Here is a 16,013-nt window from a genome sequence, read left to right as displayed (position 1 = left end):
GCAGCCCTGGGCAGGCCAGGTGAAGAGATTGGAGGCTGCCAGCCCCCAGCCCTGCTTGGCCAGCTGCTGCCATCCCTGCAGCTGGGGGTGAGGGCAGAGTGGGAAGCAAAGTTGCTAGAGCAGGAGAGCAGAGGAGCCAGCACTGCAGCCAGTGGTTCAGAGGAGGGAGAGCAGCACAGGGAATTTGGCACCACACTGCTCTAGGCACTTGTATCTAAGCTCCTCCAGGTAGGCACACCCTGCCTGACCTCCCAAAAGCACAGCCTGGGGACACTTGCTGTCAGTGATGAGAAACAGGAAGCACAAGAGAAGAGCATCAAGCAAGACACTTCCAAAAGCCAGGCAAGGCTGAGGCATAACACACTGCCTTATGCTTCCCAGCAGGGAGGATGAGGGGAGCCAACAGTGTGTGTGGCAGAGCCTGGTCCCTCAGCACAGACGTGTGTGGCCAGCACAGAGCAGGGCCACAGGGCTCCCTGCCATGATTGTCCCCACACTGTGCTCCCTGTTCAGCCCTGCACAAGCACAGCACCCTGTGTCAGACTCTGGGCAGGCTCAGCCAACCCCAGTTGGTGCTCAGGACAACTCACATCAGGTGAAATCAGCACAGGCAGAGGCGCACAGAGACCGTGATTCCAGCAGCGCCTTAAGTGTTTTCCAGCAGTTCCTGCCATAATGCCACACTGGTGGGAATGTGGTGGGAATGCATCCCACCTGCACCCTCCAAGGGGCCTGGAACCTGCTCTCCAGCCTGCAGCACCCAAGATTTCCTCTAGCCCTGCCCAGGACCACAGCCAGGTAGAGAAACAGCATAGGCTCTTTAGCCTGCCCTCTGCAAGGACCACATCTGCAACCATGAATCCAGAAAAGTTGGGCTGCTGCAGAGCTGCAAAGGTCAGGTCCAAGGTTCAGCCTCTCGTATCACCAGCTGTCAAAGAGGAAAAACTAGGGCAATGGTATTTCCACTGGCATGAGATGAAAGCCCTGATTAGTAGTGATTACTTTAAAAGCACTGTTGATTTAAGAAGACACAGATCAGGTGTTATGAAACCCTCATGTGTTCTGCCCGCATTTGCTCACAAATATGCCCACAGATCCCAAGAGTTTAGCACATGCAGAAACCATGCTGTCTCCCTGCCTCAGCCCTACAGGAACAAATTTGATGAAAACTTCAGGGCAAGGAGAACAAGAAGTGCACTCCCAAGCTCATCTTTTAAAACTGCAGCTCTCAAGTCAATGCACTGGGGTCAGCACCTCTGCAGCACAGGAGAGGACTCATGCTGGCAGTAGCTGAAATGCCTACAGCCTACTCCACTCCTAGTGCCTTGGCCCCTGTACCTATTATCAACCAGCCAGCTCTGCCCTTCATCCCTGCCCCTGTCTCGCTCACTGTTGTCTCTGTTCTCAATATTTCTGCTGTCTGAGTACTTACCTGTCACTCTCTCCCTTTTTCTCTGCTGCCACAACCTTCAGGATCAATTACCCATCCTTCAGGCATCTCTTTGCTCTCAGCTTCCTGGTACCCCCTGTGCAGCATCTCAGCCTGTCCTTTCTTTTTCCAAAGGAACCATTGAAAGAAAAACCTCTTCCCTGGGTTGATCCGAATCGATTATTTCCTCCTTATTGTCCATCTCACTCTTGCCTTACTGAACCTTGGGAAGATTTTGCCCTTGCAGATTTGCTGGCCCACTCTCCAGAGCACAGCAAGCAGCTGGCGTGCAGCAGCTGGCTGCGGGAGGACCGGAGTCATGGCACTCCCAGGGTGACACAAACACCCAGCCAGATCTGCTCAACGAGCAAACGCCCAACTCACCTGAACCCAGCGCCGGTCTCCCCCAGGCAAGCCCCTCCCGTCCCACTGGAGCCCAGGCAGGGAATCCACGGACTGCCAAACAGATACAGCAAGAGTTAAGGCAGACACTACCCTCTCTCCTCCTCCTGTCCCACCCCTTCCACCAGCTCCCCCCACCAAATTATCACCCAGCTCGTGCGTGGGTGGTGGGACGTAAGGAAGGGAGGTGCATCAGGGCAGAAGAACTTTCTCCCCTGTTCCCTTACAACATGCACCTCTCCAAACCTTGAACTGTGGCCCTGACAAGAAAGCAAGATGAGAAAGCAGCCACAGGCAGGCAGGGTGAAGGCCCAGAGTTTGTAAATATCAGCTACAGCAGTCAGAGACTAACTCCATGTCCTCTTGACCTCTGCAGGGCAGGAACTCTCCCTTGGCAGACCCCACAGCATAGCCAGGCTGGCTGCCACATATTCCCACTGTTCTAGGGCTCCACCACTTTAGTGGGATTAGGAGCATCCCTCAATGTCATCCTACAAACACGCAGAATGAATCTCCACAGAGCATTACATTAAACCTTCTGTGGCCAAGCTCAAGCCTCACCAACACCATCAGGTAGGTGGAGCAAAAGGCAGAGTGTGGGTGAAGAAGGAACAATTGCTCTGGGGTCATGCAGACCCCTCCATGCCTGTGCCATATGCTGAGAACACAAACACAGATATGGGACAGAGCTCTGTCAGCAAGGAGATGCATTGCTGAAGTCTTTACAGTGTCCAGGTGCTCACTAGAAGTGAGCAATCCCTCTGTGGTTTTGTCCAGGCAGCTTTCTTTGTATCAGTCTCAGCTCTGATCTGCTTTTCCAGAGCTTCTCATGACCAACACCAGTAGCAGGCATTCCAGTTACACCATTTTTCTCAAGATACTTCAGCTCAGCTCTTCTCTTTTTCTAATGGTTGTGTTTAATGCTATCACTCTTTTGTGTTTTGCTTTGTCCGCTTATGTGCCTGCCAAATTCCTATTGATCTTTTCATGCTCCCATGTGGTCAAACCAGAGCGGCATGCAGGAGGGAATGTGGGACATACCCAACACACGCTAGGCTATGCCTGCACCCACCAGAGGAGCATTTCTCAGCCCCTCAATGGGAAGCTGACAGGAGCTGACAAAAGTCCCCAATGCTACAGTGTGGGGAAGAAGTAGGTTTACCTGCCTGCACACTCTATAGAGGTTGTTTATAATGGTGGCTCTAGAAAATCCTCCATGTGTGCTAAAAGCCAGTGAATCACATCCCATTAGAGCATGCTGGATTGCCCTGGGGACAAATGAGGCTGGAGAGATGTATAAGGGGAATCAACCCTGGACTGAGGGGAATCCTCAGGATAAACCACTGAGGGCAGTTCTGGAGGCAGTAGGGGAAAACATCTCTGTTTACTTGGAGCTTTTTTTGTGATTAAACCTTCCAAGTATGCCATTTTCAAAGCTTTTGGCTTTCACCTAGCCCACAGGCTGGTTGAGTGGATTGGTCCCATACCCAAAGAAATACAGACTGATTCTTCCCTTGTGAGATCTGGCATCAAAATCAGACAGGACAGGCTCCATCTTCTGCCTTTTCAGGGCTGTCTCCAAAGTCCTGAAAGACTGCAAGGTGAAGGAGCATGTGCTGGCTCTGCATTGCCTCTGACCCTGCTTGTGGAGGACAGTGCCACTGGCTGTCCTGTCACAGAGCACTGGCATGACCCAGCACAACTGAGGAAAAGGTGCAATAGAGGTTATCCAGATATGAAAAGGGGATTACGATAAGCCTAGGTAAGCAGAGCTGACCTAAAAACTTGATTTATCTATACTGAAGTGTTTCACAGGAACATGGCAGGGGTTTTGCAAAGCTGTAGATGGGAAATGACCTGTGACATTAAGGTAAAACAAGAAGAAAGTCAACCTAAATGAAAACTTTATCCAGCAATGTGTGAAAATCACTCTCTAGGAGGGGAAAAAAGGCTATTTCTGTTTGCCAGCCTGGAGGTACCAGAAGTTACACTCAGACTTCAGAACTTCCCACCAGGCAATAATTCACAGGGTTTTTTAATCCTGCTATGGGTAGGGACACATTTATCTCACCACACCAGCTTCCATGTGAGTGATTTCACTAGTGTGATGACCCAGACTGAAAAGCAAAAATCACGTTCTGAGCAGCTCAGCTGGGGGGTACAAACTGTGCTGAGTCCCATTCCAGGAGAGAGCAAAGAAAGGGGTGATGCACTCCCTGAACACCAGATGCCACCTTTGCTGGCACAGTCAGCCCTGAGCAGGCACTCTGGGCTGAACAGCTGTGTAGGTAGGACAGATTTGCTAAAGGATGTGACAATCTGACTGCAGGTCACCCCACAATGTGGGCTCCTCCTCCATAAGTGTGGGTGAGGTTGCTCTTAAACACTCATCCTCAAAAGAGAAGCACTGCTTGCAATAAATCCTGGAAATGTCCAAAGCACCCCCTCCCCAGGGAGCACAGACCCCTCCCAGCCCTGGGAGGCCCTGCTGTGAGCAGCTCACCCACCAGCAGCACTCAGATCTCCACAGCTCTCCCACAGCACATCCCAAGAAAGCCCCATCACTGCATCCAAGGCTGCACGGGAGAATTGGGAAAGCACTGCTGTCCAACCACACAGAGGTGCTCACTCCCTCTGCAGTTGCCAGCTCACAGCCAGCTGTGTGGGTTTCCATCCCCTCTTATGAGCAGAGGAGGAAAACTCTCTTTGAAAGGACCAGGCTCCCTCAACCTGCCCGGCTCAGGGCAGCTGGAGACCAGGACTCAGCCTTTGACCTGAAGCATGGCTGATCCCAACCTCAGATCTGTCCTGCACCTCTTCAAAGGTGTCCTCCTCCCCCACCTGACAGCTGCCAATGCCCTCTTGCCTCTCCTTTTACCATTTCTTTTCTCAGAACAGCTGGCTCTTCCCATCATCTGGGTGTCCCCACCCTTTCCTCCCAGCAGCCAGCTCTGACATGCTTGCTGCAGAGCCAACTCAGAGGAGCAGGCTGCCAACCTCAGCCCACGCCAGGCTCACGTTCCCTGACAGCACTGAGTCCTGGGCCCCTGAGCCTGTAAAACACATGGCTTCCAGCCAAAATGAGTCAAATCTCCCCCTAGCCCAGATTTTGGGAGAGGTCTGTCAGCATGACACTCTATGGGTGAATCCAAACTGTGCTTTACAAACATTAGAGGCCACAGAGGCTGTTGCTGGGACAGTTATGGGACACAGTGGAGCCTGCAGCCCTGGCTGCCCCCATCACTGAGTCACCTGCAGGAGAAACCACCACTGCCCTCATTTGTCCACATTAATCCCATCTTTTAACAGCTTTGCTAACAAAATAGGTGAATTGCTGATTGCCCCATGGGCACAGTTCTGCTGCTTCTTCATCTGAGAACACGCCTTGCTGACTGAACACTATGTTTCCAGGGGATTTTCCCCTAGGCATTGGTATAATTTATTTTTCATGTTTATGGCTAATTTCCACTTGAGTAAGCCTGCGACTCCTGACCACAGTTTCACTGTAACTAATCACAAGTGAACATAACCAAAGCAACAAGAGCTAATGAGGCTCCACAGAACCCTGACAGTCTCCAGCAGCCATAGCACCACTCCTATGCCAGGCTCCTACAAAGGAGGAGGAGGCTGCCAGGAGCTTTTATCTGTGAAAGTACAGGCAGGGTGAGACATCCCCCGTTTCACAGCATCCCTGGTATGGCAGAGGATGAGGCAAGGGCAAATGGCTTAGGGTCAGAGTCAGCAATAAAGGTGGTCAGGAGGGAGGGCTGGCAGTGCTGGGGATCTGTAGTCTAACAGCATCTCTGAGCTGCCCAGCAATGCTGGCTCTTGATCAGAGACCAAGAGGATCCCAGAGCAAAGGCAAGCAGAGGACACAGGGGTAGGTGCCTGTTTGCTCCTGCTTTCCCTGCTGCTCCCCCAGGGTAGCTGAGCCTGGTGTTGCAGGACGTGTGACAGCAAACACCTCCAATGCACAGGGCACAAGGAGACAAAGGACAAGGTCAGATGGAGACTCAGAGAGGCTCCTGTTGCTGCTGCCCAAGATGTTGCACCTCTGAGCAGGTCAGATAGAGACAGGGTTAACAAAACCACTGGCAATTTCTTGGAAGCAAGAGCTTCTCCAGTGTGCTCCCCCATGCGTGCTTCCCTTATCTGCATCATGCAGATCCCCCTCCTGCAGGATGCTAACCCCATTAGCACACAAGGGCTCAGCCAAACACCCTGCTCTGTGGGGTATGCTCATTTGCACCTGCCTGTAGGAGCCACTTAACAGATTATTTGGGAATTTCTGCTTCACAGGATTATGTATTCCACAAGTTAACACGTTCATCTTACTCCATTCTCTCCATTTATGCACCATGGCATCCAACACATCCACTTTTCTTGTCACCATAATGTGCAATACAACTCACAATGCATCACTCTGCAACTGCCCTGTAGTTACCATTAAAGGCAAAAGGAAAAGAGCTCTCAAGCATGTGTTCAAACATCCCAGGATTTGGGATGCTTTCCATGACAGTAGGTGCACCCTCATCCATGGGTCTGTCCCTGACATCCAAAGTCCCTCCCTGCCCTATGTGAGCATCTCCATCCATGGACAAAGAAGGCTGAGTTTTCTCCCCAGGCACCACTGACACAAAAAGGGAAAAGCAGAGCCTGGTTTTTATGGATGGGTGGATGGACATCCTTTCTAAGCACCAATGATGTGGGGCAGAACCTTAGGGACTTCTTTAGGTTTATTTCTTATTTGAAAAAAACAAAAAATAAACACCAAAAAACAAAACCAAACCAAATAAAAAAAAACCCAAAACAAAACTCAAAACACAAAAAAGCCCCAACCAAAACACCAAAAAAGCAACAAAATCGAACAAAAAGCAACAAATCAAAGCCAATCAAACAAACTGAAAAACCATGATCACCACCACCACAAAACAATCCATGAAAAAAAAAGGCTCTTTAATGTCATGCCCAGTATCTAGTAAGTAATGGGTTGAATTCTCAGGCTAATTGGTAGGTTTTGGATTCTGAAAGTGGGAAATACCCAATGACCACACACCTCTTGTCTAAAGGGAGATCAGCATCTCCCCAGCTGGCAAAAGTATGGTGCAAATTCCACAGACTGCAAGGCTGATCTTGGAGGCAATGAAAATCCCTTTCACCGTATCCCAAATCATAAACAAACACTGTATGCTGAAATTGCCATATTCTGAATTTCACAAAAAATTCCTTTAAAACATGGGGGTTTAAAAGTGCTGTGTAAAAAATGTCATGTCTGGAAATTTCAAATAAATTAATTTCAAATTTAGTCCATCAACCTTTTCAATGAGCAAGATAGAATATACTTGATTCATATTTCAAGCCAGGTGTCATCAAGCCTAACACTTTGCCTAAAGTCATGTCAGAAATAAGAAACTTATTTAAGAGTATTCAGCAAAACCTTTGGTTCTCTAGCTTATCTGACCTACCTAGCTCATCCACAGCTTTACAGCAATTGGGTCATGTGAGAGCACAGGCTTGGGAGATTTCCTGGGTCATATATAACCAGATCAATAAACCACATGCCCAATTCACTGGACGCCAGTCTATTTTGAAACAAAGCAAGTCACAAGCCTTTCAGCAAATTCACACTTTCCCTACATGCAGCCAAGCAGACTTTTACATCAGCCAGATTTTAGAGATAGCTGCAAACAATTACTGTTTTCTATTATGGTTGAAATATCTTGCCAGTGGGACAAACCTCTTATAGATATTACTGGAAAATGAAAGTATAATTCTGTTTAAGGTTAACATTACATGAATAAAAATATCTGTTGCTAGAACTTCTGTATTGAACTCAATCCTCTCATTTCTAGAAGTAATTTTTACCAGCCAATTCCGTTTCCAAGTGGCAGGGCAGCTGGTTGGCTCCATCTTCCCTCACGCTTTGTGGGTCTCTTCCAAAAGGGGCTTCCCCTGGATTTCTCAGCTCTTTACTACCTTTAGTTCATGCATCACCACGAAGTACAGTTGTAGCAGTGGTAGTGCCCATGAAAATAGTGGCAACCTCCAACTTCCCAGTGGTTTCCAGAGGCAGAGAGGGAGGCATGCAGAAACTTGAGATTTTGATGTGAGAGGTGCAGACCGACCAAAAGGGGCAACCCCTGGTAGTAAAAGGAACCCATCCACCTCACAGTCCGTGTGGAAAATAGGCTGGGAAAAGGGAAGACAGGCTGGCAGCGACATGAGGTTTCCAGCCACGCTGGAAGAGAGGCAGTGCAGCCCCGGAGGGCTCAGCTCTGTGGGTGCTCCCTCCTGCAGGTTAAACCTGCACCGCCTCAGAGCAAATCCCCTCAGAACCTGGCCCTCATTGCAGTTTCACAGCCTCCAGCAGCAGAAGTCCGTGTCTCCTTTCCACATAGACCTGTGTCTATGTATCTCAGGTTTCCAGGCTCCAAGAACACTAAACGAAGTCCAGGCAAACCAAAATCAGGAACTTGACATTGCCTAGAGGAGTAAACCCGTTCGTGCCACAGCTGGGAGCACGGTTCTGAGATCACGGTTCCCTGAGGGAGGCAGATGTCCTCAGAGAAAACCTCCACAGGGAAGCGGGCAGGAAGGGCGAGGAGCATGGCGGGGGCACCGTGACCCCCGGGCCCAGCGTCCCTCAGCCGGGTGCCGCCGCCTCCGCCCGCCCGCGGGGCCCCGTCCCGAGCGAAGGCTGAGGGCCTGGGGCCACCTTGTGGCTAATGGAGCGGATTGCGCTAATTCCCTTTAATTTGCTTTAATTCGCGTCTTCCTCTGCCCGCGGCAGCAGAAGCCTTGGCCCACCAGTGTCTTTGTGTGCTTCAGGAAGCCGAGCGCCTCCGGCTGCTGGCTCAGCTCTGTCCAGGCTCCAGCTCCCTCAGGGTTCCCTGGGAGCCATCCAGCTTCCCAGGGTTACGTGTCCTCTGGCTGCCCTCCTCGGATGCTGGGGCTACAGCACTGAAAACACAAGCGCTGAGTTTTATTTCTTTTACCCAAACAGCCTGGAAACTAGGGACCCTGTTTGTTGACATAACATGCAGATTCTGTTTCCAACACACAGCCCTTCTTCCATTCACAGGAAAACCAAAATTACTGGCTCCAGAGCACCTGGGAAGGTAGTCAGCACTGAAAAACACATACATCTGCAGAGGGGAGGGAGAGCTTCCTATGATACCTCACTTGCAAGAAGAAAACACAAATCCACATGCTGCTCTCAGACCCCAGGAACAGCCTGGTGACTCATCAGACAGATGACACTGCTGTCTGAGACCTGGCAGTGGCTCCAGCAGAAGGTGGCATTGCACTCTTCACCCCAGGCCTTCTACTCAGAGAAGCCTCTGAACCCCTGTTCCCTGTTTTCCTTCCTGCCCTAACCAAGCTTCCTCTCCTCTGGCCACCTTCCCATATCACTGCGTCAGTGCAACCGAGATCCAGACCTGGGTGCCCAGCACAGCTCGGCTGACACACATCTCACCTTAACATGCTGCTGGCAAGGAATGCCAGTGGGACAAAATAGAGACAAAGCAGATCTAGTCAGGAAAAAACATAGATTTAATGGAATGAATGGAGAAGCTCCCAAAGTCCACACTGGAGCCACAGCTCTGACTCTGACACTTTACTCCAGGGTCAGTCCTTCCTTTCTGCCCACCAGAAGCCTGGGGATGCTCAGGAACACTGGTGCTTGATGTGCCCCTTCAGAGCTCTCTCCAGGGAGAGAATTAAGGTGCATTGCTAACTCCACACAGACCATCTTCATGGCAGCCTCTTCATCAGCCCTTCAAATCTTCCAGAGAAGGGAGCTCAGCCCAGAAATCCCTCTCTTCTTGGTGAATGAAGAATCCTTGCGTTATCCAACACGTGGCAAAGGCTGTATAGAAACCATCCTGGGGGGAGGGAGGAAGAGCCACACTGGTCCTAGCAATGAGATTCGAGCTCTGTCAGCATCAGGAGGCCAGCTCTGGTAGAGGGAAGGGGCTGCTCTGTGCCTGGCCTGGAAGGCAAGTCCTCAAGTGGGCAGGTGAGTTGGCGGAACCTCTGGAAGGCAAAGACAGGCACTAAACAGCTGCAAGGACAAAAAGTGACCTGGGCCCTGCCCTACCAGTCCTGAGTTTCATTCAGCCAGCCAGGCCCAGCTGCAGATCTGCTCACTAAATGCCAGAGATGTCCAAAGTAAGGACAGTCAGTACTTCAAAAACTGAGGGGATAAACTCATCTTCCAACCACCTGTCCCAAGGCAAGCACTGAGCACATGAGGTATCTAACACAGGGGTAATGGAGAAAAGCTTCCTCCATTTGCTCCAGGCCAGGGCTAGAAAACAGTCTGAAGGAAGGTTGGTGACAAAGTACCTCCAAGTCATGACCTCCATCAGCACAGAGCCTGTGCACACAGAATTTGCTTTAACTGGGACAAGTTCATAAGGGGTTACTCTCATACCACATCATGCTGTGCAGCCTTGCCTTGCCTCTGCAGCTGTTCCCACTCCTCCCTGTTTGTGCTGGACACAGGGGTCAGGGGCCCATTGCTGTCACAAGCCATTCTGGAACACTTGTAGGAGGCAGGAAATGAGAGGGATCCTGGGGGTTCAGAACTGTTTGTGAAACCTCACCCTGAAATCATGAGCTGTGGCAGGGATAGGATGCTCATGTGGAGCAGGGCCTGGTTTTCCAGCTCCCTGCTTCTCCAGTGTATTACAGGGCAACCAGCAATTCATCACTCTGGAAGCAGGACAGACCCAGAGCTCTAAGACTGATAGCAACTCCAAATTCCCAGTGATTGCTGCCATTCCAACTCTGGGGCCTCAGCACAGACTGGTGAACTCAGCTGACCATAATGCTCAGGGGATCTGGAGCTTTCTCAGAGCAAGTCCTCAAGCCTCAATTAAGGGCAGCATAGAGACCATCTTTATCCTCTCCATCTAATGACCTTTTTCCTGGTGGTACTTGCAAAGAGACAGAAGAAATTTAAAAAGGCAACCAAGAGGCAACAGCCAGCTTGGAGCAGCCCTCCAGCATGGCAGAACTTTAAAAAACAGGTCTGTTATAGCAATTAACTCATTTAATTGATTTATTCTGGGCTCCTTCCTAATCAACCTGCAACACACAAATGATTCTGCTGCAGGGCTGGAGTTCAACACAGAAGCACAGCCCATGCCCTGATCCCAGAGCACCAACCTCACCTCTCTGAGCGAGCCTTTGATGGTGGAGAGTTTGTAGATGACCCAGAGAGGGATGCAAACCATGGAGGAGAGGGCCAGCAGCCATCCCAGAGTGTCTCCCCACCACGGGTACACATACTTCTTGTTGTAAGTCAATGGGGTGTATTTGATCAAAGAAAACAGGAAGGTTGCCTGGCAAGGTGAGAGAGATCAAGAAAAACAAGAGAAAGAAAATCAACACATGAGAAAAGAGAGGTTTTCCTGGTAAGTACACATCTGCACAGAGACTCATGGTAAAAAAGAGCCCCTCAGGGCAGCAACAGAAGAGACATCCCTTAAACAGGGTTTGCATTGCCCCATGGGCAATGTCAGAACCCAGGATATTCCTCTGGCTGCCCTGGAGGTCTCAAGACCATGGCAAGGGGCTCAGAGACCTTGGAACGGAGTCAAAAACACCTGTGCCTTGAATTTTAGCCCACAGAAAAAATTACAAACTTTGTGTGAAGATTTACAAGCCACAAGAGTTTGAATAGAATGATAGTCAATATGTCACAGGGTGAAAAAGTAGAATTTTGGGGATTTAGAATGGAGGTTCAAGAAGCAAAATGGAGGAATCTGGGCGTGTTCTGTCCTTCTTCTTGTCTTCCATCTTCTGCTGAGATGGTGGCACTGTTTGATTGGCTTAGAATATAGACAGACTGTCTAACATAAATGATAGGTATTGGAAAATTATTGTAAATAATGTACACGTAGTTCTTAGTATAACAAGCTAACACCACCCCAAGGGCAGTCAGTGTGTGATAAACCAACCTGCCAGACAGATCTCAGCAGGTTAGAGAAAAAATGTAATAGATAAAAGAAAAAAACAACCTCAAAAAACAGAACTGACAAATCTCAACTTCTTCAGTCACAGAGCTGGGAAAAAAGACTTTCTAATACCTCAGGAGCCATTTCAACAACAAAAACCCAAAAGGGCTACACTGGTCATGACATCAAGGAGCTTGTCCCACCAGCAAACACCTCTGTCACAGCTGAGCCTCTCCCCATTGTTTAAGCCCCAAACCTGGCCCCCAAAGCTACAAGCAACAAATGGCCCCCATAGTCCAGGCCACATAATCCCCTATATATATGCACATCCCTCTGTATATATGTAGGTGTCTGTATCTCAGAGGCACCCAGCTCTGCCCATCTTCCTCCCCACAGCTCTTCCTGCTGTGTGTCCTCACCATGCAAACAGCAGGGGTGATGAAAAGCCAGCAGTATTTGATGACGGGCCACGGCCGGTAGCCGATCATATCTTCAATGTTATCATAGAAACGCTCAGCACCTGCAGAAGAGAGCAAGGATGGGATCCCTCACTGCCACCAGGGAAGGAGGGCAGCAGGGTCTGCACGTCCAGAGTCTTGCTTCACCATTCTTTAGGTGTAATAGTCTCAGCAGAGCCAACAGTCAGGTCAGGGAGTTCCTCAGGAGAGTGGCCAGCTTCAGTCTTTGTCCTGGACTAGCTTCCTATCCTCCCAGAACAGCTCAATAGGTCAGCAGGGCCAGCCCCTCAGCCTCTCCAAGGCTAGGACCTCAGCAGAGGTTTTACCCATATCTGGTGACTGTCAGGACTGTGAGACAGGGCTCTCAAAATGTTTGAGTCTCAAGCCCTCTGAACACACGTTGAGAAAAGATTTTTCAGATAGCTCCAATTCCCCAAGGAAGGAGCGTCTCAAAAGCAGGAACACATAGGAGCATGCAGAGGATATCCACCAGGGTGTTCCCGTGAGGAAGTCCCTGCCAGTTGAGTCCAGGGGCACCAAAGCAAAGGTTTGGTGCTTCTGCCCTGCACTACAAAGCAACTACCAAGTTAAGCTACCAACCAAAATTTTGAGAATGAATCAGACAAGACTGTGAGAGGCCAGAGCTGTGGACCGCCCCCAGTCCATACTCACCGTAGACCCAGGCAATGCAGAGAGTCTCAAAGATGGCCACAAAGAGCAGGCACATGCCACTGGCAGCATAGTAATCAAAGAGCTGGAAGACATACATCCCACCCTGGGAAGGCCCAAGTGGGCAGCAAGGTGAGAGAGAGGGGAGAAGAATCAGGCAAAAAGCTAGAACCAGAGCAGAAAACAAACTCAATATCTTCCTCAGAGCTGGAGGCATCTCACTCTCTGGGGAAGAGTTTTAGCCTACAGAAAAGACACATCCCTTGTGCCCAAGGCCCAACAGAGACATGCAGCCACGCTGCTGCTCTCAGGAGTCTCTGCAACCCTTCATTTCCATGCAGGGCAGCACAGCAGATGGCAACTGACTGCCAGAGATTGTGGGGATGTTTTAGGAGAAGACAAAACCTAGGCAACTCTTGTAGCTGGAAGTGAGAAAGGAAACCCCCCTTTAAGATACACAATCCATCTGATCGACTATAAATTCCCAATTTGCAGAAGGAAATAACTGCACACAGCCTGGCTGTTTCACTGCCCAGGTCTGCAAGGCTGCCTCCAAAACAAGCCTATGGGTAAATCTGGCACAATGTTGCATATACAACATCAGAGACAGCTTTTCCAAAAGTTATGCCCAAATGAAAACAGCAAGTGCCAAGAGCATTCTGGCAGCATCAATCCACACACTCATATTGCTAGGCAGAGTTCAAAGTTTTAAACAAGAACAGTTTAGCTCCCAGACAATTACAAGGGGAATACAGAGGGTATCAGTATAATAGATAAGGGGTGCCCTGAGGCCTGACAAGTTTCCTTATAGCAAGTGTTCCTGTAGCTCCATTCAGGAAGAAAGAGAAGGACAAGGGCACTCCCCTTCCCATGCAAAAGGCTACAGCTGTAAAGGTTTGGTCTGTGTCAAGATAAATTTATAACCAAAACATAGGCTGCCCAGAGCTCCAGCTATCAGTCTTGGCAGGGCAAGTATCAGGACTGTGACTGGCACAAGGAGAAAGGGCTGGAAGGGAAAACATGAACAGCATGAGAAGGGCAGGGCAGCCTCCTGCAGGCAAAGGGCAGCAGGATGGGACTCAGCAGCAAGCTCTCAGCCCCAGTGTAAGACCTCACTACCCACCAGGTCCCACTCTGTCCTGACAAGTACCATGCAGGTGGTCTGAGCCCAAAATACCTCTGTGAGCATCACCAAGCCAACCAGATATGAGAGGATGGAGACCACCAGGATGAGGGTCTCCCGGCGGTTCTTCTTGCGGAAGATGGTGGGGTACATGTCCACAAGAGCTGTCACCAGACTCTCCACGCAGACAAACTGCAAAAAGCAGAGACCCCACCTCCGTCAGCCCATCCTGACCAGCATCCCAGCCCCACTGGCTCCCCCCTCAGCCAAGCTGAAGCCTGTCCTGAAGAGACAGTGGCTTTTGTCTGGTAGGGAGTCACTCTGCTCCTGCAGTTTTACCTGGCTGTCCAGTCCCAGCAAGACAACCATCAGGAAGAAGAAGCACGCCCAGAGTGGGGAGAAGGGCAGCATGACCACAGCCCGAGGGTAGGCGATGAATGCTAGGCCAGGCCCTGCAGGGAGAAGGGCTTTCAGAGCAATGCCACAGCAGCAGCACAGCTGGTTCAGACCTGCCTGAGGCAGCCACCCAGCCAAGGCACAGCTTGGGGCCATGCAGCCTCTCACTCCAGTAATATCCGTGCTGTGCATGAAACTCAGGCTCCTGGAGCAGGGAAGGAGAAGCAGGAAGGGAGGTAAGGGGACACAGCAACCTCTGGCTGCTTCACTGTGGCAAGGGCTGGGAGCCAGGGGAAGCCTCTGAGCCCAGGGAGCACAGCACAAGCCTGGGGATATGCCACGCAGTCACCTCAGCACCCTTCCCACAAGAGACAGCAGCTGCATAATGCCAGCCCTCACCCTTAGAGGCAACTTTTATTAGGCTCAAACCTACTGCATCTCCATACTTCATGACTGTGCACTTACTTGCACTCATTTCTCCCTGCTTTTTGGAGGCACAGAGCAAGGGATGGGAATCTGCAGCTGCAGGCTTCCCCCAGTAGCTGGGGGATCAAGTGGCAGCACCCCCACAGCCCCATCCCACCAGGGTCTTCACTCACCTGACTCAGCCACGTTGGCAATGGGCACACCCTGCTCCTCTGCCATGAAGCCCAGGATGGAGAAGATGGCAAAGCCAGCCACAAAGCTGGTGCCACTGTTGAGGAAGCACAGGGCCACACAGTCCCTGGGAGAAGGGGGAAAAGCATCAGCCAGCTATGACCCACAACTCATGGCAGCCCCCCAGGACAGCACCTGCTTTTCTGTCCTGGCCACTGTGTCTCTCCCAACACACCTCAGCTTGATTCAGCACCAGGAGCTGCAGAAAGACGCCCCAGGCTGGACAACACAGCAGGACTCCCCCAAGGGAAGCCTTGTCCAAGGACAGCATAAAGATGCATTGCTCACCTAGCCCCCTTGCTTGTGAGGCAGTCTTCCCACACATCTAAATGCCAGGGGTCTTTTCTGTTTTTCCCCTCTCTCTCCCCTGGTCCCTCCTGTGGCAGCATGTAACAGTTTATTTTTGTCTGAGAAGGGAACTTTTTTTTTTCTTTAATAGATTTCTCAGACCAGTTACAATCTTCTGGGTTCTCAGCACTACTAGTTATCTCCTGGTCTTTGCATTATGAGAAAAAGATAATCACAGCCATCCAATTTATTTTCTCTGACCTATTCCCTTTTGTCTCTGTTTCATCTCATTCTCATCCATCAACACTTTAAACTGAACATCTCTTATCTACCCAATTCTTTTTTATGTTTGAGTCTCCCTAGTTCTCTTGTGACTGCAACCCTGGGGACAACAATAACATTTGCAGCATCATTTTGAGATATTCTGAACCAAACTGAATGCACCCCTTCTGGCATTTCACGGCCTGCTCTGACTTTATTAAATGTTACTCTGCAAATCCAGCGTGATTTTTCTGTATCAGAATATAGCATTTTTGTATATTGTATAGCATTTTTGGGGCTTCATGCTCCTCTGCTTGCATGTTAACTAGGTCAGAGCCCCTGCATCATACAAATTCAAATCATTC

The 16,013-nt window shown here is 50.2% G+C and overlaps 1 protein-coding gene across 1 annotated transcript in view; it reads right to left on the bottom strand.

Annotated features, from left to right (window-relative positions):
• Positions 1 to 9,364: 9,364 nt before the first annotated feature.
• The window catches only part of LOC139587733 (sodium- and chloride-dependent GABA transporter 2-like), a 32,265-nt gene continuing 25,616 nt past the window's right edge, over positions 9,365 to 16,013 (bottom strand). Inside the window, 7 exon segments of the mRNA XM_071422252.1 lie at positions 9,365 to 9,868; positions 11,011 to 11,181; positions 12,216 to 12,316; positions 12,927 to 13,029; positions 14,101 to 14,238; positions 14,386 to 14,498; positions 15,042 to 15,166. Coding sequence (XP_071278353.1) covers positions 9,749 to 9,868; positions 11,011 to 11,181; positions 12,216 to 12,316; positions 12,927 to 13,029; positions 14,101 to 14,238; positions 14,386 to 14,498; positions 15,042 to 15,166 — 871 coding nt within the window. The 3' untranslated portion in view covers positions 9,365 to 9,748.

The sequence above is a fragment of the Agelaius tricolor genome, unplaced genomic scaffold (assembly GCF_023055355.1).
Source record: "Agelaius tricolor isolate 1412-34295 unplaced genomic scaffold, bAgeTri1.0.p SCAF_3, whole genome shotgun sequence".
NCBI classification, from domain to species: Eukaryota; Metazoa; Chordata; class Aves; order Passeriformes; family Icteridae; genus Agelaius; species Agelaius tricolor.
The sequence above is the reverse complement of the archived record's forward strand: the minus strand, read 5'-3'. Positions and strand labels throughout refer to the sequence as shown.